Here is a 20,117-nt window from a genome sequence, read left to right as displayed (position 1 = left end):
ACATTCACTGCACGGCGCATGCGCTCACTCCACGGCGGAAGCTGCGGGAAGGGAAGGCCGCCTTCCTTCTTCCGGTTGCTCGCCCTCAATCAACATGGCCGACGCTCGAGCGCCCTCCTTGGGAAAAGGAAGCCGTTTGCTTCCCCCCTCCCTTTTCGCTCCAAAGAGATCCGGTCCACAGTAGGTTTAATTGGCCTACTTCCGGTTTTAGATTGCCGGGTTCTGTATGTGGCGGAGCAAGAATTGCCCCCCCCTCCATATGATGAGTTCTACGAATTTACGATCGAGAACCGGAAGCGACGTTTGTTGACACTTCTTGTTTTCTCTTAGTTTTCTTGTGGCGTTTAGCCGCTGCACATGCGTACAGCTCGGAGGGCGTTCCTTTCTCCCTTCCGCCTCAAGTTATATTTGACATACTTTTGCTGCCATGTTGGTAGGGTATTTAGATGGGGGGGGGAGGAGGAAATCGAATGACAATATAACGTCATTCCCTATGGTCTCCTAGGAGGTAAAACGGGAGCTCTGCATAGCTTCTTGTCCGTTTGCATTTGGCGGGCGAGGGGGGTGGGCGAGGGGCTTTGCCACACTCAAGATGGCTATGATGATGCCGGCGAACGTAATTATACAAACCGGAAGAGGAAGTGCTACGGGCCGTAGGAAGGATCAGATCAAGTTCCGAGCACGTGTGTGCGTAGTAGCTGCTTCTCTGCGCCCGAGGGACCGCAGCTGCTGATTCCAAGATGGGCAAGAAGCCCAAAGTGGGGAAGACCCGAAGGGACAAGTTCTATCACTTGGCCAAGGAGACTGGTGAGAAAACTGGGGTGGAGTTCTGATTTATTTATTTGTTTGCTCCCTTAAGTAATAAACGACCCCAATGTATGTCTTGCCCTCATGGGCTGGGTTTCATTTGTGAATGAACGGGGGCCCCGGAGGTGTGGTTGAAGTTGAAACTGTTCCACTCCGGGATAACTCAGTCGGTAGAACATGAGACTTATAATAATAATAAATAAATCTGAGGGTCGTGGGTTCAAGTCCCACGTTAGGTGAAAGATTCTCGCATTGCAGGGGTTGGACTAGATGACCCTTGTGGTCCCTTCCAACTCGGCAATTCTATGATTCCCTGAGGAGGCAGGGGAGACCTAGCTGTAAGTTTCTTGGCTTGAAGGAGGTTTTCTGCAAATCCAAAGGCAGAAAGACTTCTCCCTTTCTGCTGAGGATTGGGTAAACAGTAACCTGCTTAAACTAGTGGGATGTAGAATTAGGTTAAAGTTGGGCATCGTCAACCTTTCCAAACCCAGGTTCCACATTGGCAACCCATTTTACCATATATTAGCAAAGTGGCAGTGTTTCTGTTGCGACACACGTCGGATCAGATTCTGACCCACCTGTTGAAGACCGTTGCTTTACATGACTCTTAAGAGGAACTTAACAATGCTTAGGTATAACTTGCATATGGGGGGTTGTGTAATCATCTTGCAGGGGGCAAAATAATAATAATAATAATAATAATAATAATAATAATAATAATAATAATAATAATAGTAATAGTAATAATAGCAGCAGTTGACATTTTATAAGTGCTTTCAGGTGTTTGAAGTGTTTTAGTAACCATCTTTACAACAGTCCTGTGAGGTAAATAAGTGTTATCCCCCATAATGCAAATGGAAGGGACTGAGAGGAAGTGGTTTACCTAAGACCACCTTAGTGACTTTATGACAGAGGCAAGATTTGAACTGGGGGCTTCCCGATTCATAGCTTAGTCTCTTTAACCACGTCACCATGCTGCTCTTACGATTCAAGATTTGAGTGAGTATACATTGGGCTTGCTTTAGATATAGGTTTTCCTTCAAGGGAAGGACCATAATTCAGTGGCAGAACATAGGCTTTCCATGCAAAGGTCTACACTGACTGACACAAGCACTCCCCAGGGTTTCAGAAAAGCATCTTCCCCACTCCTACCTGGAGATGCCTGGTTCTATCCTTGGCTTCTTCAAATAGGAGTAGGAAAGATGCTTGTGTGAACGATGGGCACGACGGCACCTTTTTCTCTCAGGCCGTTGGGCCGTCTCACTTAGATTAATTGCCCCCATCTCACTGAACCACCCTTTACTCGAAGGTTTCTTTTCCTTTCCTCTTAAAATTCTAGCCCAGAGTATCCTGCGGGGGACCTTTGTGAGAGGATATTTAGTAAGTAGGAGTCTCAGACAGGTTTTCTTTAAATAAACAATGAAGATTTATTTAAGGCAAGATAGTATATAACACAAATGGATTAAACTTGGGTTACTTCAAGCATATAGTACGATTACACTTTAATTCATCCTCAGTTGTTTTGCGTTATATGTTTGGTTCCGGTGATACTTTCTTTCAGTTATCAACCCCCTTTAACAATCCTGCTCCTGAGGTAGCAATAGACCCAAGGGCTCTCCACACACCCTCCATTCGCTGGGTTTGGGAGTTTCTTCTTTTCCTAAGAAGAATCTCTCCCCACCAGACTAGATTTGAGTTCCAAGTAGGCTGTTCCTTTCCAGCTCCTACTTCTCCTGGCTCAACCACTGCCTCCCAGTAAGATTCTGCTCTATACAATACACTCAGAGGGGAAGTTGTCTTTTTCCAGAACCAACTCTTTCTCGAATTCACTCTTTCTACCTCAACTGTCTCCCTGCCTATCTCCCGGCCTCTCCAACCTCTATTCCAACCCACTTACCCAACCAACCTCACTCTACCTCCCACTGTCTCTCAAATCCTCTCCTATTAAAAACTCTCTCCTGGAACCACGGCCAACCAGAGGCTGCCATTCATGAACCATTTGCAGACAAGGAAAGGAAAAAAAAACACCCCACTTTCTTTTGTTTTTGATCCAACTGGTCCAGCCAAACCAACTTTTTCGTCACACTCCGGACAGCTGTTTTTTGTCAGTCAGTGTTAATGTAATCAGCTTTTTGAGTCCCAAGACTTTCCTTTTGCTCAGACACGCATCTGGGGACCCACACTTTCAATCTTAACTATTATATTTGTACTGTGGTAGAGCAGCTGGTGTGGCCTACCTTGTTAAGTTACAACCTAGCAGCAGTTCCCAGCCAGCTGGTTGAGGTTGGGCTAATGATGTGCGAAGGCCAGTGCAGGCTGTATAAAACAGCTTCCTATGTTACCTAGGTTGGGCTAGCTAAATGATATCTGGGCCACATTCTTTTCTGGGTTAAAACTGGAGGCACACTTCACTCTTGCACTAAAGGGTATGTGTATTGGATTGATAGTGAGATAAATAGATAAATCGTTCTTGATCGGCCCCTGGAACAATGAGCAGCCATTCTCCTTGCATCTCCAGCACAGCCCATTAAATACTACTTCCTAGTTGGCCCACCCTCATCTTGGCCAAATAAGACAGTGCTCAAGAATAGGACATTGCCTTACAGGGTTGTTCTGGGGATTAATTGGGGAGGGGAAGAACCATGTACGCTACCTCGAGTTCCATGGAGGAAAAGGGGGGATATAAGTGCATTGAATGAATGAATGAATAAGGTCTAACTGGGCATGGCATGGTGCCCATGCATCCCTTTTCCAGGATTCCGTTCCCGTTCGTCTTTCAAGCTCATTCAGTTGAACCGCAAATTCCAGTTCCTTCCAAAGTCTCGGGCGCTGCTGGATCTGTGCGCTGCTCCTGGAGGATGGTGAGTGACAGGCAAGCAGGGCAGGGGGCGCGTGGAGGATGTTTTGTTTGAGGATTAGAGAAGTCTTGCTACTGACATGTTACTGGTACAGGTCACATATATGAGGCTGTGTGGTTCTGACAGCTGGGGAAGAGCTTCCGATAGACGACAGCGAAATATGTTCAGTATAGGCCAGTGATAATGTTGAAATTTCAAGATACTCACAATTTCAAGGTACTCATTTGCTTTGGTCCTCTGACTTGTCCATGAAAGGATCCCCACTGTGGAGATAATTGGAAAAGTCAAGGTGAAGCGGACTGCCTCTGAGGCTTCAGAACCACCCCAAGTGGACTTGTAAGGTTTGCAGCTGCCCTTGAGCTGTCCATTAATGAAAGAAAGCACCGCCCAGAGAGGAAGTGGGGCTAATTCTGTGAGCGACGGCACTGGCTTCCAAACAAATGCCTTCACCAAGGCTCCATTTTTTACTTTGAATCGCTGTGCTTTTGGGAGGAGCAGAGAAAGGTCCCCGTCAGAAGCAGAAAACATTTTTAAAGAGAAAAAGTATTTGGTCACCAGCAGCAATAATATTTATATACAGTGGGACCTCGACTTACGAATTTAATCTGTTCTGAATGCACACTCGTAGGTCGAAAACTTCGTAAGTTGAGTTTCCCATGGGAAAAGCGGTTTCCCATAGGAATGCATTGGAAATGGAAAAATTCGTAAGTCGAGGAAACCGCATCTAGCCGCGAATGGGTTTTCCGTTCGGATGTCGAAAAAATCGTAAGCGCGCGGCCACTTTTTCCGCTCGTAAGTTGAAAACGTCAGGTGTCGAGTAGCTCGTAAGTCAAGGTCCCACTGTATTGCTTAATATGCATAACCCCTTAGCTGTTTACAGAACATGCAGTAAGAGATAGCTAGATATATAGATAGATATGAATATTTATTGAATTTTATAGCAAATAATGATACAAATCTCATTCATCACGTTACGGTATATACAATTATTCTCCCCTCCCCTCTCCTCCTCTGGACTTCCCTCCACTCTCCCTCTGTTGAGTTATTTATTTTTATTTATTGTATCCTGCTTTTCCTAATATTTGGTCAACAGCAGCAATAATATTTACCGTATATATTGCTTAATATGCAAAACCCCTAAGCTGTTTACAGAACATGCAGCAAGACATTCTTAAAAAGAAAAATGTACATAAACATTTAAAACAAAAAATGCAATGACATATATTAGTAAAAACAGAGAAGTTATAAATAAAACATTCAGTTAAATTCAATAAATGGCAAAACAGAACAATGGGATGAATGGCAGTCTTTTAGTCATAACTTCCTAATCTCTGCACTCACCCTGCTGAAATTCCGTTGTGGCGACCATAACCCAGGTTTAAGGTGGCATTTGGCAATTAGCTTATATACCTGAGTTTCTACAACTGGAATAGGCATTTCTTGGGCTACACACACCATTATAATCAGTAGGGAAGACATCCAAAGGCTTTTTTTTTGAAACCATAATTTTATTAATCTAGATTTTAAAGATAGCCTACAAAATAGAACCATGAAACAGATCAAAAACATCAGAAACAAAAACAATTGTCGTAGCAGCAGTAAAAAAAAATAAAAGAGCAGGAGCAATAAGATCAGTTAACTGATCTTATATCCAAAGGCTTTTGAAAATGAGGCAAGGGTGCCTTGGATTTGAGGTGAAGCACGACATCTGTCTCAACCAAGACAAATATTTGCTGTTTTTCTTAAGGGCACAAAATATCTTGCATCGGTAGCCTGCCCAACATTTGCTTGCTTTGGTCCAGCCTATTGTACAGAGGAAGGGGCAAGCAGTTGGCTTGATTTCAAGTTGTGCTCTAGATAAAGGGTTCCCGGGAAAAGGGACTCTCTTGCCCGGCTCTCCAGTTCTGAGAAGAGAAGGGCGAGGACTACTCCCTGCTGCAAGAAGTCTCTTGAGGCTCTCGTCAGGGGCTGCATGCCTGCAGTGGGGCAGTGGTTGGAGCTACCCTTCTTTTATTTCCATTTCTGCCACCACCTCCTCTCTTCCCGCCCAGCATGCTGCAGAAGGAGGGATAGATTGCTAGCTGTCAGTTCAGGTTTCTGGGAAGAGCGGAGGGCTTTTGAAGTTAGGCCCAGGCCTGTAGGTTTACCACCCCTGTCCTGAAGATTCCCTGACTCTGCCTTCGCAGAGCATGTTTTGTAGGCCCGTGTTTGCACAGATTTGTATCAGTAATCTTCGAAACAGCCCTGCAGAACAGACCGGAAAGAATATTTTTATGGGAAGACCCAGTTATTTTTATCAAATGAAGAACCGGGTTTGTTCTCACTCTTTGGGTGTCATTGTTTACTCGCTCAAAGGTAGACCTGATTCTGTTCTTCCAACAGGTTGCAGGTGGCTTCAAAGTTCATGCCTGTGTCCAGTCTTATAATTGGTAAGTAGCCTTGATGCGGGAAGAAGAGAGTGAAGATCCTTAGAGCAAAGCTCTAATCTAGCCTAGATGTATCTGGGGAGCTCACAAGAAGGGACATGAATCGTAGAATGGTAGAGTTGGAAGGGACCCCGAGGGTCATCTAGCCCAACCCCCTGCAATGCAGGAAACTCGGCTGAAGCATCCATGACAGATGGCCATCCAACCTCTCTGCCACTGCTGCTCTCCCAGATGTCCAGAGACACACTGGCCAGAGCCAAGGTAGGGAACCTATGATTCACGCGAAATTAATGGACTGCAACTCCAGCCAGCGTGACCAAGGGTCAGAGATGATGGAAGTTTTTAGTTCAGCAGAGTGTGGAGAGCCATAGGTCCCCCACCCCTGCAAGGGAGGGGGGATGTGGGGGTGATTGACACAAAAGGACCATGGCTTTTCATTTACATAGTAAAGAGCTTTGTGAACTCCTCACATACATTATCTTTTTGCACATCCTCTGTAAGGTAAGTAATATCCCTGGCGAGAGGCTGAGAGCAAGGGGGCTGCCTAAAAGGATCCCCGCTAAGATTCCCGCACTGCAGGGGGTTGGACTGGATGACCCTTGGGGTACCAACTCTACAATTCTAGGATTCTATGTCCATGGAAGAGAGCACATTTGAAGCAGGTTCATTCCCTGGTTCAGAGCCATTGTTTCCTAATTGCCAGGTCATGCCCGCTCTCCTGAGCAGGCAAAGGAAGCGGGGGGGGGGGGCTGGGTGTGCATCGAGCAAGTTCCCCTACAGCAGGGCTGGGGAGCCAGGATTTGGTGGACTCCATATCCCATCATCCCCCCAGCCGGCGTGGCCAGTGGCCAGGGCCAAGGAGAGCTGTTGCCTTCCTACGACCTGGAGGGCCACAGCTCCTTCATCGCTGCCACAAAGCGATGTAAAGGGGGTTTCCTGATGCTTCACATGTGAAAGCAAAGTACATTGGTAGAGTACGTGCCTCAGGTCCCAGAGTCGATCCTTTGTTTAGAAGGATTTCTAGCTGAAGGAAAGACCACCTGTGGTGGGGCTTGGGAAGCTGCTGCAAGCCAGTGTTGGCAGCACTGGGCTAGGTGCAGTAGCAGCCCCTGCGGTAGGGCAGAGCAGCCCTCCCAACGCAGGTGCCGCTGCTGCTTCCCTGGATGGGGTGGCAGCAGAATTGTGCGGTGTGGCTTCTCTTGGGGGGTCTATCTAGAGCAGTGTTTCCCAAACTTGTGTCTCCAGCTGCTTTTGGACTACAGCTCCCATCATCCCTAGCTAGCAAGACCAGTGGTCAGGGTTGGGAAACACTGATCTAGAGGCCTTGACTGTTGTCTGCTTAGGCATCTTCACATGTTACACTGAAGACATGTACACCCCGTGTTATTATCTGTACAGCCCGGCTGCCATGTGCTCAGCCTGTGCCCTTGTTGAATGTTACAGCTGAGTGTATAGCTCAGCTAGGGTGTACACAGATCACACATTCTTTGAATGCGGCGCATTAACATCCTCTGTATATAAGGCAGTTTTGCCTGTGATGGGCTATGCTGTAGAAGTTGGGCAGTGAGATTCCTGGCACTGTTTTTTTCCTAAAGAAACTTCTTCCCCCATATTTCCCTCCCTGCTTCCTCCCGTGTCTTTGATTTCAGGGGTTGACCTGGTTCCCATAAAGCCCATTCCCAATGTGGTAACGATGCAGGAAGACATCACCACGGAGAAGTGTCGCCAGGTAACTTGCTCTCTTTTTCCGGTACCCACGCCCTGATTCCCTGCGCAGCTAATTTTAGTCTTTCGTCTCACCTGCCTTTGCCATCCTCATCTCTCATCTGTATGCTTGTTTGTTTTGGAGAATTTACATACCGGATTTCATGCTCATTTGTTTTTCAATGAATAAATCCCAGGGCAGGTAGCATTTAAAAATGGCAATAACGGCATAAAACGCAATAAGGTCTAAAAACACCAGAACAAAATGCCAAGTTAATGAAGCAGATTGAGACTCTTCTGTGTTCTTGTCTGCTCTCTCTACCTCACTCTCTGTTGCTCTCTCACGCACACCAAGAACATAGCAGAAGAAAAGCCCTGCTTTTTCAGGCCCATGGCCCATCTAGTCCAGCATCCTGTTCTCACAGTGGCCAACCAGATGCTCATGGGAATCCTGCAAACAGGATTTGGGTACAATAGCCCTCTTCCCACCTGGCAGTTGTGGCTAGGAGCCTTCCTTTCCCAATGACACCCTGCCCCCTGCAATGAGGCGGAGATGTTTTGTCCTTGGTGAATCCTGTCACTCTAATCTCTGCGTTATACTCAGCTAGGTATTGCCCTGAATTCAGTCCCTTTTTCTCTCCCCCATTCTCTCTCCCCAGGCCCTACGCAAGGAGCTGAAGACTTGGAAAGTGGATGTTGTGCTGAACGATGGGGCTCCCAACATGGGAGCCAGCTGGGTACATGATGCATTTTCCCAAGGTGTGGGGCTTTTCTTCCAGGGGTGCTGGGAGGGAGCAGGCGGTCTTTTCGCCAACGGCACATGTGAGAAGTGGGTGGCTGAGCTGCATATCCAGAGCTGCGTGCATAGAGCGCCTGGCCTCTCTATCCCTGTGCGGTACAGGAGCAGCAATGGTTCTCGTGCGCACAGGACAGACCATGCGAGTCCCAATGTGCATGTAGTGTCAATTTTGGAAGAACCCCCTTGGCCACATTGTCCATCTGCTGCAAAGAAAGTGATATACACAGGTAGCCATCAAATCATATAATACATGGTGGAGTTGTGTCCCTGCGTTTGACACCAGTGAGAGCTCAACCTCAGATGGGACTGTAAAGTCACATTCTTCCTTCCCCTGATCTTGGCCGTTGAGAAAGAGAGGCCTGCATCAGAGCATAAGGGGTGTGCCAGAGGTTGGGCCTTTTAATCTTGCAGTAGTTTTAAACCCATGCTCTGGCTGCTTCCAGGTTAGACTACTGTAGTTTTGGAACTCACCCCCCCCCCCGGCTACACTTGTTACCCCCTCCCTGTCAGCACTGTCCTTTTTTTTGGCTGCCGTCTAAAGGTGCATTTGTTTATTCAGTCATTTGGAAGTGAGGTTATGGAGCTCTGTAGAAAACTGGAGACCGTGCACGACATTATTCATCGCTGTGTGCTGCCGTGTGGTCATTGGATGAAGGGTGCTTCAGTCGGTAGAGCACGAGACTCTTAATCCATGAAGTTTAGAAAGCAAGTTAATAATGATAATATTTGGGGCTCCTTTTAAAGATTTATTATTGGCCGTCTGAATGCTAAGCATTCGCATGGCGCTTTCGAAGCATGCTTAAAATAAATTTCTCTTGCAGTCTGTACAACATCCCTGTAAGGTACTAGTTACAGGTAGGTAGCCGTGTTGGTCTGAGTCGAAACAAAATAAAAAAATTCCTTCAGTAGCACTTTAAAGACCAACTAAGTTTTTATTTTGGTATGAGCTTTCGTGTGCATGCACACTTTCATCAGAAGTGTGCATGCACACGAAAGCTCATACCAAAATAAAAACTTAGTTGGTCTTTAAGGTGCTACTGAAGGAATTCTTTTATCCTGTAAGATACGTAAGTATTATTATCCATATGTTGGAAATGATTGTGGTGGGTGGGGCCGAGTGTTTTTGTGCGTAAACGTGCTGGTGGATTGGGCTAAACGCCAAGTCGGCAGCCCTTGCCACCCATCTCCCTGGCGCGTCTCATTCCCTTTCCCCCCTCTGCTCTCCCTTTAGCGAACCTCACGCTGTCGGCGCTGAAGCTGGCCTGCGACTTCTTGTCCAAGGGCGGCTGGTTCATCAGCAAAGTTTTCCGTTCCCGGGACTACCAGCCCCTCCTGTGGATCTTCCAGCAGCTGTTCCGCAAGGTCCAGGCCACCAAGCCCCAGGCCTCGCGTAACGAGTCTGCCGAGATCTTTGTGGTCTGCCAGGGTGAGTCCACAGAGAGGGGGTAGTGGGCACAAGGCAGACACAGAACAAGATGAGCAACGGGAGGCTTGGTAGCATCATGGCTTTAGCCTCACAAAATGCATTGATTGATCATTTCATTTCTGTATTGCTTAATACGTTAAAAACATCTAAGCGGTGGATACAGAAAACGGAAGCGACAACAGACAACTTTAAAATACTGCAAAAATACGCAGTTACATATAATCATGTTAGGTTAATAGTGGTACCTCGAAGTCGAATGGAATCCGTTCCGGAAGGTTGTTTGACTTCCAAAACATTCGGAAACCAAGGCACAGCTTCCAATTGGCTGCAGGAAGCTCCTGCAGCCAATCGGAAGCTGCGTCAGATGTTCAGCTTCCAAAGAACGTTCGCAACCTGGAACACCCACTTCAGGGTTTGCGGCGTTTGGGAGCCAAAATGGACGAGTACCAAGGCGTTCGACAACCAAGGTACAACTGTGAATTTATTTTCTCTTCTGCTACCACTTTCCCCCTCCAGGCTATTTGGCCCCAGATAAAATCGACAGCAAGTTCTTCGACCCCAAGTTTGCCTTCAAGGAAGTGGAGGTGCAGGCCAAATCTGTCACTGAGCTGGTGTCCCAGAAGAAGCCCAAGGTTAGTGGACAAGGAAACCTTAAGGAGATCAGTTTATCTTCATTTTGAAAAAGCTAACTGGCCAAAACACTGCCTCCAAAGGAGCTTTCTTCACCACCTTGCCTTCTCTGATTTTGCTCCAGAATTGCCCTTCTCTGACCTTGCATGGATAAGGAGCTGCAAAGGAAGTGGAGTAAGGCTGGGCGATATCTGGTTTGCAGCATTGCAGTATATTGATAAATTATATAAACAGGCGTAACCGGCTGCTGTAACAAGTCATTCAAGAATTTATAAAGACAATGCAAAATAACATAAATAGCACAACCACGTGTTGCAAAGTATCAAAAAGGACTTCCTTTTTGATACTTTGCAACACGTGGTTGTGCTATTTATGTTATTTTACATTGTCTTTATAAATTCTTGAATGACTTGTTACAGCAGCCGGTTACGCCTGTTTATATACAGTAACTGACAACTGTGTTCGTAACTAGGTTATTTGTGTATGTTTGTATATTGATATATTGCAATGTCTGAAATTAGGATGGAGGCATGCAAAGGCATTGGCTGGCTTCGGGGCTTTCCTGCATGGTGAATTTAGCTGGAGCCTGTTCTTGTGGTTTGCTGCCCCCCACAGGAGACAGGGGAGAGCTGGGCCAGCAGTTAACAGGGGTCGCAGGAATCCAGAGAAGTATTGGCTAGCCTCACGGTTTTTCCCACCTTGCGATTTTTGCAAAGCACGCACACACACACTGTGATTTGATTTACATCACCAGGTCAAAATTTATAAAACTAGTATCACAATATCGACTTCAAACTGGTTTGGGATGATATATCACCCAGCCCCAGCGTGGTTTGCTTACAAAGTCTGTCCGTCTTGCTTTAGATTTCTAATTGGATACTGACTGCAAATCTCCACGCTTTTGCTTGGGCACAGTGGTAACCTGTGGCTTTGAGGCGTCAATAGGAACAAAAAAAAATCCCATAGTTAAACTGTGGAACTTACTCCCACAAGAGGCAGTGATGGCCACCAGCTTGGCTGGGTTTAAAAGAGTATTGGACAGATTCATGGAGGATATAGGGTACTCTACTGCCGAAGTCAAAAAGCAGTTATGCCTCTGAACTCCGTTTTTTTGTGGAAACAGTAGGAGGGGATGGTGCTGTTGTGCTCAGTTCCCGATTGTATGTTTCCCACAGGCATACAATTGGTAAGCTGAGAACAGGTTGCTAGACTAGATGGGTCAGTGGTCTCATCCAGCAAGGTTCTGTTAAAATCCTTGGCACCTGCGGTGGACCTGTAAAAGGGTAAAAGAGTATTGGAAAATAATCCATAATGAATTGTAAAAGGTGTTTAAAAGTACTTTTCAACAAAAAAAACCAGTCCTTTTTGTTGGGGACAATTCAGACGGAAATTCTCAGGTGTCATAAAATGTTATTTATGTATGCGACTACTGCAGCCCGTGTTTTGTTAGCCTCAAAATGGAAAATGAGCGAAGTCCCAACCAAAGAAAAATGGCAACTTAAGTTGACAGAATATGGGCAGCTTGCAGACTTAACATATAGAATAAGAGAACAAGAAGAACATACATTTAGAGAAGATTAGAAAATGTTTATTGGATATATGGGGGGGGGAATTGTGTACACTTGAAAAGTTTGGCAGCATTAAGATAAATTCAACAGACTGAATGGTTTAGTTTATGCAAAATATGCAGGGATTTATGATATGCAAAATGAACCATGGAAAGAGGAGGGTAGTTATTGATATTTTATGTTTAAATGAGTATTCTAAATTGTAAAACAGAATGTAATAAAATTATATATAAAAGATAGATAAAATCCTTGGCCCCAGGAAAGTCAAGAGATTGAGGCTGAGGCTGAGGTGAGTGGCATGGAGGCGCACGACTCTAGCCCAAGTCTCTGCTCCATAGTCTCATGGGTTATCTCTTCACTTTTATCTGCTGTTCCTTCCAACTAGGCAGAGGGATACGAAGATGGCACCACAATTCTTTATAACCGCTGCACACTGACAGACTTCCTGAAGGCCCCCAACCCTGTGGACTTCCTGGCAAAGGCCAGTGAGGTGAGCACCCAGGTGGCCGTGACTGGAGAGTTGCATAGCATGGGGTGGGGAGGGCTGAATGTGGGTGGCAGCGGCTGATTCATCAGGCGGGCGGTAGCAGCATGAGACGCCGGAGAACCTGGAGGTTTTGAGTTGGAGGGGTTAATAGCTGCAATAACCTGAAAGGTGCTACAATCCTGCCGTTGCTTATGATATCTTAGTATGACTTCAGTTTGGTCTTCCTGTGCAGGGTAAGCAGGTTCTACTGAGGATGGCTCATTAACACAGGGCAAAGTCCTTTGGATGGATAAAGCGATCGGTGCCTCTCTCATCCCCTTGCCTTTCCTAGATTGTCTTCGACAGTGAAGAGCTGGAACGCCACAGCGCTACCACCGAGGAAGTGCGTCACTGTTGTCGGGACATCCGTGTTCTGGGCCGTAAGGAGCTCCGGTATGGTCCTCCTTTTAAGGATAAGATTTGGGGTGCAGGGAATGAAGGAGGAACGAGGCCCACCTTTCATTGGAGAGAGAGGTTTTGAAGAGAGATTCCTACTCTCCAGCAGAAGAGTGAAACACAATGGCAGTTGCTCCAAAGCACTTTAAAACTCTGTTAGATTTGCATCTGCCTTCATCCACCTTAAATGTTCCCCACAAGAAAGCTTAGGCTAGAATAAATCACAGACACTTAGCTTTGCAAATAAGTTTCTAAATGTTACAGCAAACGTCTCCTCCATCTGCTGGCAGTGAAGTGAAGATGAAAAGGGGTTCCAAATAATTTTTGAGTTAGCAAAGATGCGGGCTTAAAAATCTCATTTTATTTGCAGAAAGCCATGGCTGCATGGCTTCTTGCTTGTTCCAGAAAACTGAAAGGGAAAGGGGTTGAACCAGCTGAGAGCCTGCTAAGCCACGCCCACTTGCAACCTGAGCTAAGGGCTCAGTTTAACTCTTTCATGTGTGCAAGTGTGAATCGGTAACTATATATTACAGTACCTTTCATGCCCCAGCCACAGAAGCAGCCTCACTCAGCGCCCCCCCCCCCCAGGAAACTATGGGCAGCAAAAGCATGCTAGCGGCTATGCTAGATCACCCCACCTCTAGTTTTCCAAGGCATTGCCCACGTACTTCCAGTTCACAGTCATAGGAAACTATTTTGAAAAATCAAAATTGAACGCTGCATCCAGTGTTCCATTATGTACTGCTTCTGCACTCCAGCTGAATCGTGGCACAAACACACACTCAGCCCTGGAAACTACCGTCTTTCCCACATTTTAAGACACCGTCTTATAACTTTTTTTCCTCAAAAAAACACTGGGTGGCTTATTTTCAGGGAATGTCTTACCGGTATTTTTATTACATCAGGAGCAGTGCCCCTCTTGCTCCCTGTCTCCCTGCGGGGCAGGACTCTTGACTGAAAGAAAATGACGGGCAACAGCCACCACCAAGCTCCATGAGAGGGAGTCTGAGGGAAGGGAGGTGTGTGCATCGCTGGCCCAGCCCTCTCTCCCCGGCCCTGGGATGTGAGGGAGGGAGGGAGGGAGCTCCTCCGAAGGGCTGCTCTCTCTCTCTCTCCTCCCAGGTGGGGACTCACTTAATAGCAATCTGCTACACTGGAGCTTCTTAAATTTAAACCAGTACAGTATAATGGAATCTATCTGTGTGATGCAGTCGTAGCAGTAGCCTATACTAAAGCAAATAAGGATCTCTACCAGCCAGCCAACTGCCCAAGACTTAAGAGCGAAAGTTCCAACAATGTAGCACTTTGTAGCACTGATAGCAAAGAGGCTACCGGCTGAGATACTGTAGAAAACAAAGCCAGCTGAGCAGCAATTAAGATGGTAAATGGTAGCAATTAAGTAGCAATTGAGCCAGCAGAAACCGGGGTGAGATAATCTGCTGGTCCTAACAACCCGTCCGTGTTTCTCTTACCCACAAAATGTTAACTTTTGTGTAGGGTGTAGGGCAGTGTTTAGCAGCTCCTAAACAGCGAGAAGGGGAAAGTCTTTAATCCCCAAGGCAAGGACTGCGCCACCGGCAGCGATCCCGGTACCGGTACAAATCCTTAAAGGGGAAGCTCTACAGACAAGCAATAGAAAGAAAAAAGAATCCTCACTTTTTAAAAGGCTATTAAAAGGGGGAAAGGTGGGGGGAAGCGAGAGGTGGGCTGTGTGTGTGTGTGTGTGTGTGTGTGTGTGTGAGAGAGAGAGAGAGAGAGAGAGAGAGAGAGAGAGAGAGAGAGGCGGGGGGGGGGGAGAGAGAGAGACGCGCACACAGAGTCTCTCCCTAAAGGGGAAGGCAGCGTCTTCAATCGCCCCTCTTTTTTCCCTCGTGCTTTCATCTTCTCCCCACCGCAAATGCCACTTTTCTCCTCTTCAAGCAAGCAGAGCTCACACAGCCTAGCTAAAAAAATATATTTTGGAATCCTTTTACAAGTATTTTAAAAAATGCTTACAGAAACGGGAGGGGGAATCACGAGGCTGCAGGAACGGCTCTACGGTGCATTTTTACAAGCTTTTAAAAGAAATACGTGTCTTTGAAGCCACAGTAAAATGGGGAGAGATTTTTATGGGGGGGAGTTGGCTGGCGGGAGGGGGGAAGGGTCTATCACTATGTCTTATTTTCGGGTTATGGCTTATATCGCGCAACTGCTTAGAAATCCTGCTATGTCTTATATTATGGCTACGTCTTAAAAAGGGGGAAACACGGTAGGACAAAAGTAAGCAGAGGGGACCTTCTAAATCTCTCACTGAAAGTCCCAGCTCCATAGTAGCTACTGGTCAAGGCCCTGCAATCATCAACTGCCAGAAAACAGGTGGGCAGGCATAGAGTCTGACTGTTGTCTTTGCGTTGCTCAGGGGCCTGCTGAACTGGAGGACGAGGCTGAGGCGCTTCCTTGTCAAGAAGCTGAAAGAGCAAGCCAAGGAAATAGATATCAAGTAAGAGGGGTGGGGAGGGAGCTGGCAACGTTCAGCTTGTGGGGCAGCCAGCTATATAGGCTGGGGGAGGAAAGCAACCTGGATTTGCATAGCCTCTTTTCCCTGTTTTCAGCTTGAGCTCTGGTGAGGAGGGCGAAGGGGAGGACGAACCGCAGCCTGAGCGGACGAGTCCAGAGACCCCGAGCAGAGAGGAGCCAGATGAGAAAGAAGAGGAGGAGCTGGAGCTCAAACTGGCAGAACTCAAGGCCCAGGAGATGGCTGAACTGAAGAGGTGGGCGGTTTTTGCAGCCCCAAATTGCCAGCTCCATTTGTGCCTGATGACAAAGGGCTGCAAGGAGGGACCGCATGGTGTTCCGGAGCTTCTAGGGGAAGCTGGTTGACAGGTGGGCGGGGGCTGGGGGAAGCCTGGAACGGAAGAGATGCCACTCATGCACAGGCCACCGGAGAGGGGTGTTAGAAACTTTGATATATAAGCTGGGCACCCTTATAGCTTCTTAAGCCAGGGTTACAGTCGCCAAAACGGAATGCCTAGTTGCCATTTTGGGGCCAGACAGCTCAAAAGTACTATTTTTCAACATGACTTTTTGGTGCCTGAAATTCATTCTGGTTGTGCAGATAAAATATCACATCCACGGGATGTGTTGCTACTGTGTGAAAACAGTCAAGATCCAAGGGGCCGCAGGTATGCACCTCCAAATGGTGGAGACATCAGGCATCTTCACTTTTTCACAAGTGACGGATAGCCAGGTGCCAAGTGTGCCTGGGGAATTTTGAACGTTAGCCCAGGGAGTGGGCAGGCTATCCATCTTCCTCTGTCTCACTGTTGCCCTTGTTGAACTCCTTGTCAGCCTGGATAGCTCCCTTGGTTAGAGCATGGTGCTGACAACACCAAGGTTGCAGGTTCGATCCCCGTATGGGACAGCTGCATTGCAGGGGGTGGGAGTAGATGATCCTAGGGGTCCCGTCCAACTTTACATTTCTATGATTCTATGAACTCAGCAGGGGATGAAAGTGGCATTAGTTGGCTCTGTCTGCCATTGGCTCCTGCTCCAACTATTACTTGGGCCCTCTGCCTTCTGCCCCAGCCATTCCTACGGTCTCCACCCCCCACGTCACCATCTTTTTCTTTGCCAATCCTAGGAAGAAACGCAAGATCTTGCGTGAGCGACGGCGGCAGCGAGAGCGCGTTGAGCTCAAGATGGATCTTCCCGGTGTTTCTGTCGCTGATGACGCTGACACCGGCATGTTCTCTCTCCGGGCCATCAGCAAAAGTCAGGTAAGCAGGAAGCGTTGCAAACATGCATTCAAAGTGTGGGCCCTGGAGGATCCATCTTAGTCCATCTTTCCACTACGTGGTGCCCTCCAGATATTGTTTGCCTCCCACTGCCCCCCAGCCAGAATGGGTGATTGCCTTTCATTGTTACTGGCAGGTGAGGCCCACTCGGTGGCTCCTGCTCTGAAGAAGGTGGGCAATGCGGGAGCCTGTGGAAGAGCCTTTTTGGTGGTGGTTCCACAGCTGTCATGTGCCTTTACAGTGTCTTTGTTTTGGCAGCGGGTGGAGACACACCTCTTTCATCAAGCTTCTAGAGGTAGAGAGATGTAATGAGTAAAGCCAGTTCTAAGGATGATACAAGTTCCTCCTAATTCACATATCCCGTTGAGCCTATATAATGCTTGGCCCACCCATGTGCTTGGAGGGAAGGCCATAATTTAGGAGCTGCCATGGAGAATGCCCACTTCTGAGGGTGGTGGGACTACCAAGAGTCCCTCTCCCCCATTTATAACACACAAAAAGGTCTGTAAGGATGGAGGTGATCCTTCAGATATTTGGGTCTTAAGTTTGAATGATGTTGCTAAGTACAGTATTCTGTTTTGTAGTGTTTTGTTGCACATCACCCTGTGCCTGTTGCAATGAAGGGCAGTATAAAAACACCTTAATAAACAAGGAGAACTTCTATCATTCATATTTGTCTATTTAGTACATTTATATGCCACCAAGGAGCTCTAAGTTGTATACATGGTTCTTTCTCACCCTACCAAAAAAAAAAAAGTGCCCTCTCAACAGCCCTGGGACCCAAGGTCACCTGAGTGGGAGTTCAAACCCTCGTCTCCCACATCTTAGTCTGACACTCTAACCATTGCACTACACTGTCTGCATAGGGTGAGCAACATCCAGAGGGCACCAGGTTGGGTAAAGTTGTTCGGAAGAGTGGCGGTAGCTCCCAGCAGTGAGGAGAACTGCCCTCTTAAGACGGTCCCGCCTTCCTTTGACACATCCCATACACACACTTGTGCCTCTTCCTCTTCCAGTTGCTGAATGAGGTGTTCCAAGGAGACATGGCAGCAGCAGATACCTTTGTGGCGACAGCAGCAAGTGCAGACGACAACCTCTCGCTTTCGGAAGGGGGAGACTCTGACGACGACATGTCTCTGGCCAGCGAGCTGGACGAGGAGGAGATGGCGGAGGTTGAGGAGCGGTCGAGGCAGATGAAGCGGGCCCAGGCCCCACAGCCGAGGTACTCAAGGGGGTGGGAGAATGCAAGGCGGGTTGGCTCCAGTAATGAGGTTGGCTTGGCGTTCTGGAGAGAGGCGGAGGGAGACACTGCAGATGGTCTCCTCACCTGAGCAACACTAAACCTGGGGGTGAAAATTACTGGAAGATTATGGCTCCCCCTTCTGTGGAAAAGAAGGATCTGAAGATTGAGAGAGAGCACAGTAGCCTGGGGGGGCCCTGGAAAATAAGGTGGAATTATTACCTTGAGGGTCTGCTTTCTAGAACGATTGCTAGAAGCGGGGCAGGGGGGGAAGAGACACCACAAAATTGCTGACATCGAAAGCCAAACTGTAATCTATTTGTGATATTAAAAAAAATGCCTCACACAAATAGTTGAAGATAAAACTCTTTACTTGTCAGGTTGGCAACATTTGAACAATAAGTGTTGTTTACAAGCTCCTCCTCCTGCACGAAGTCCCCACACCTCTCACCTTCTCAGTCAAGATGGAACTATTTGAAATAACCAAGTAACTCCCAACTGCCACCTGCTTTCCACAACATGATTTATTGAATGTGAATGCAATGTACTGGAAGATCATGTATCCCCCCTTCTGTAGAAAAGAAGGATCCGAACTTGGAGAGGGAGAAAGAGAAAGGGGGAAGGAGCAGGACAGGAGCTGGGGGGCTGGGCAGTCAGGTGGAGTTACTACCTCGAGGGTCTACTTTCTAGAACAGGGGTCCCCAAACTTTTTCAGCCGGGGGCCGGTCCACCGCCCTCAGACCCTGTGCTGGGCCGGACTATTTTTTTTGGGGGGGGGAGCTGAAATCCTATGCACATTGCAGATCGGCAGGTAGCGTGGGCGGCGGGGGCCCAATCCAGCCCTATGGCAGGTAACGCGGGAGGGCCCGATCCCACAGCAGCGGAGGCAGCGGGGAGAGCCTGATCCGGCCTCGCAGCAGCAGCAGCAGGGGGGCACGATCCCGTGAGCGGCGGAGATGGCGGGGAGAGTAGGATCGCACGCACAGCAATGGCGGCGATTGCGGGCCCGATCCGCAGCTGGGAGAGTGTGATCGTGCGTGCAGCGGCAGCCGACCGCGGGCCCGGATCGCGGGGCGGAGAGTGCGATCGCGTGCAGAGCGGCAGCCGATCACTGGCCCAGTTCGCGGCGGGGAGAGCGTGATCCAGCCCTATGGCAGGTAGCGCGGGCGGCGGGAGGGCCCGATCCCGCAGCAGCGGAGGCAGCGAGGAGAGCCCCGATCCGGCCTCACAGCAGCAGCGGGGGGGCACGATCCCATGAGCGGCGGAGACGGCGGGGAGAGCTGGATCGCACGCACAGCAGCAGCGGCGATTGCAGGCCCGATTCGCGCCAGGGAGAGTGTGATCGCGCGTGCGGCAGCCGATCGCGGGCCCGTATCGTGGTGGGGAGAGCGCGATCGTGCACGCAGTGGCAGCCGATCGCGGGCCCGTATCGTGGTGGGGAGAGCGCGATCGCGCGCGCAGTGGCAGCCGATCACGGGGCCGGATCGTGGTGGGGAGAGTGCGACTGCGCGCGCAGTGGCAGCTGATCCGCAGCGGGAAGGGCCCAATCCGTGGCAGCGAGAAGCTGATCACGCGCGTGGCGGCAGCATCCGATCGCGGGCCCAATCTGCAGGGGGAGAGCCCGATCGCGCGCACAGCCTCTCAATATGCCTCTCCTCTTAGGTGGGATTTCATTATCCCTCCCAAGTAGGAGTTCCTAGTCCTCCCAACAGCAGTAGGAATACACCTGTGAGTCCAATCTCCCTCCCACCCATCGCCGGGGGCTACAGGTGGGTCTGCTGTGTTTCCAGTGCTTCGAGCTCTGCTGGAGTTCTCGCCAATGTTTTTACAGGGTTGCCAGGGAAGAGGAAGAGGAGGAGAGCACCGAGGCAGAGAACCCACTTTTGGTGGCGCTGGAGAGCAAGGAGGAGCGGCAGGAACATCAAGCGAGTCTATGGTTTGGCAAGGTGAGCATCTTCTGATAC

At 48.5% G+C, this 20,117-nt stretch overlaps 1 protein-coding gene across 1 annotated transcript in view; it reads left to right on the top strand.

Annotated features, from left to right (window-relative positions):
- The first annotated feature begins 31 nt into the window (after positions 1 to 31).
- The window catches only part of FTSJ3 (FtsJ RNA 2'-O-methyltransferase 3), a 26,423-nt gene continuing 6,337 nt past the window's right edge, over positions 32 to 20,117 (top strand). The window contains exons 1-14 of the mRNA XM_035136176.3: positions 32 to 807; positions 3,563 to 3,668; positions 6,048 to 6,094; positions 7,741 to 7,820; positions 8,455 to 8,554; positions 9,826 to 10,020; positions 10,537 to 10,652; positions 12,604 to 12,708; positions 13,037 to 13,137; positions 15,539 to 15,619; positions 15,732 to 15,890; positions 16,760 to 16,895; positions 17,930 to 18,135; positions 19,985 to 20,099. Coding sequence (XP_034992067.1) covers positions 741 to 807; positions 3,563 to 3,668; positions 6,048 to 6,094; positions 7,741 to 7,820; positions 8,455 to 8,554; positions 9,826 to 10,020; positions 10,537 to 10,652; positions 12,604 to 12,708; positions 13,037 to 13,137; positions 15,539 to 15,619; positions 15,732 to 15,890; positions 16,760 to 16,895; positions 17,930 to 18,135; positions 19,985 to 20,099 — 1,614 coding nt within the window. The 5' untranslated portion in view covers positions 32 to 740. The remainder of the gene's footprint in view (positions 808 to 3,562; positions 3,669 to 6,047; positions 6,095 to 7,740; positions 7,821 to 8,454; positions 8,555 to 9,825; positions 10,021 to 10,536; positions 10,653 to 12,603; positions 12,709 to 13,036; positions 13,138 to 15,538; positions 15,620 to 15,731; positions 15,891 to 16,759; positions 16,896 to 17,929; positions 18,136 to 19,984; positions 20,100 to 20,117) is intronic.

This window comes from Zootoca vivipara, chromosome 12, assembly GCF_965207765.1.
Source record: "Zootoca vivipara chromosome 12, rZooViv2.hap1.1, whole genome shotgun sequence".
In the NCBI taxonomy this organism is placed as follows: Eukaryota; Metazoa; Chordata; class Lepidosauria; order Squamata; family Lacertidae; genus Zootoca; species Zootoca vivipara.
Note: the sequence above shows the minus strand (reverse complement) of the source record. Positions and strands in the feature narration are given on the sequence as shown.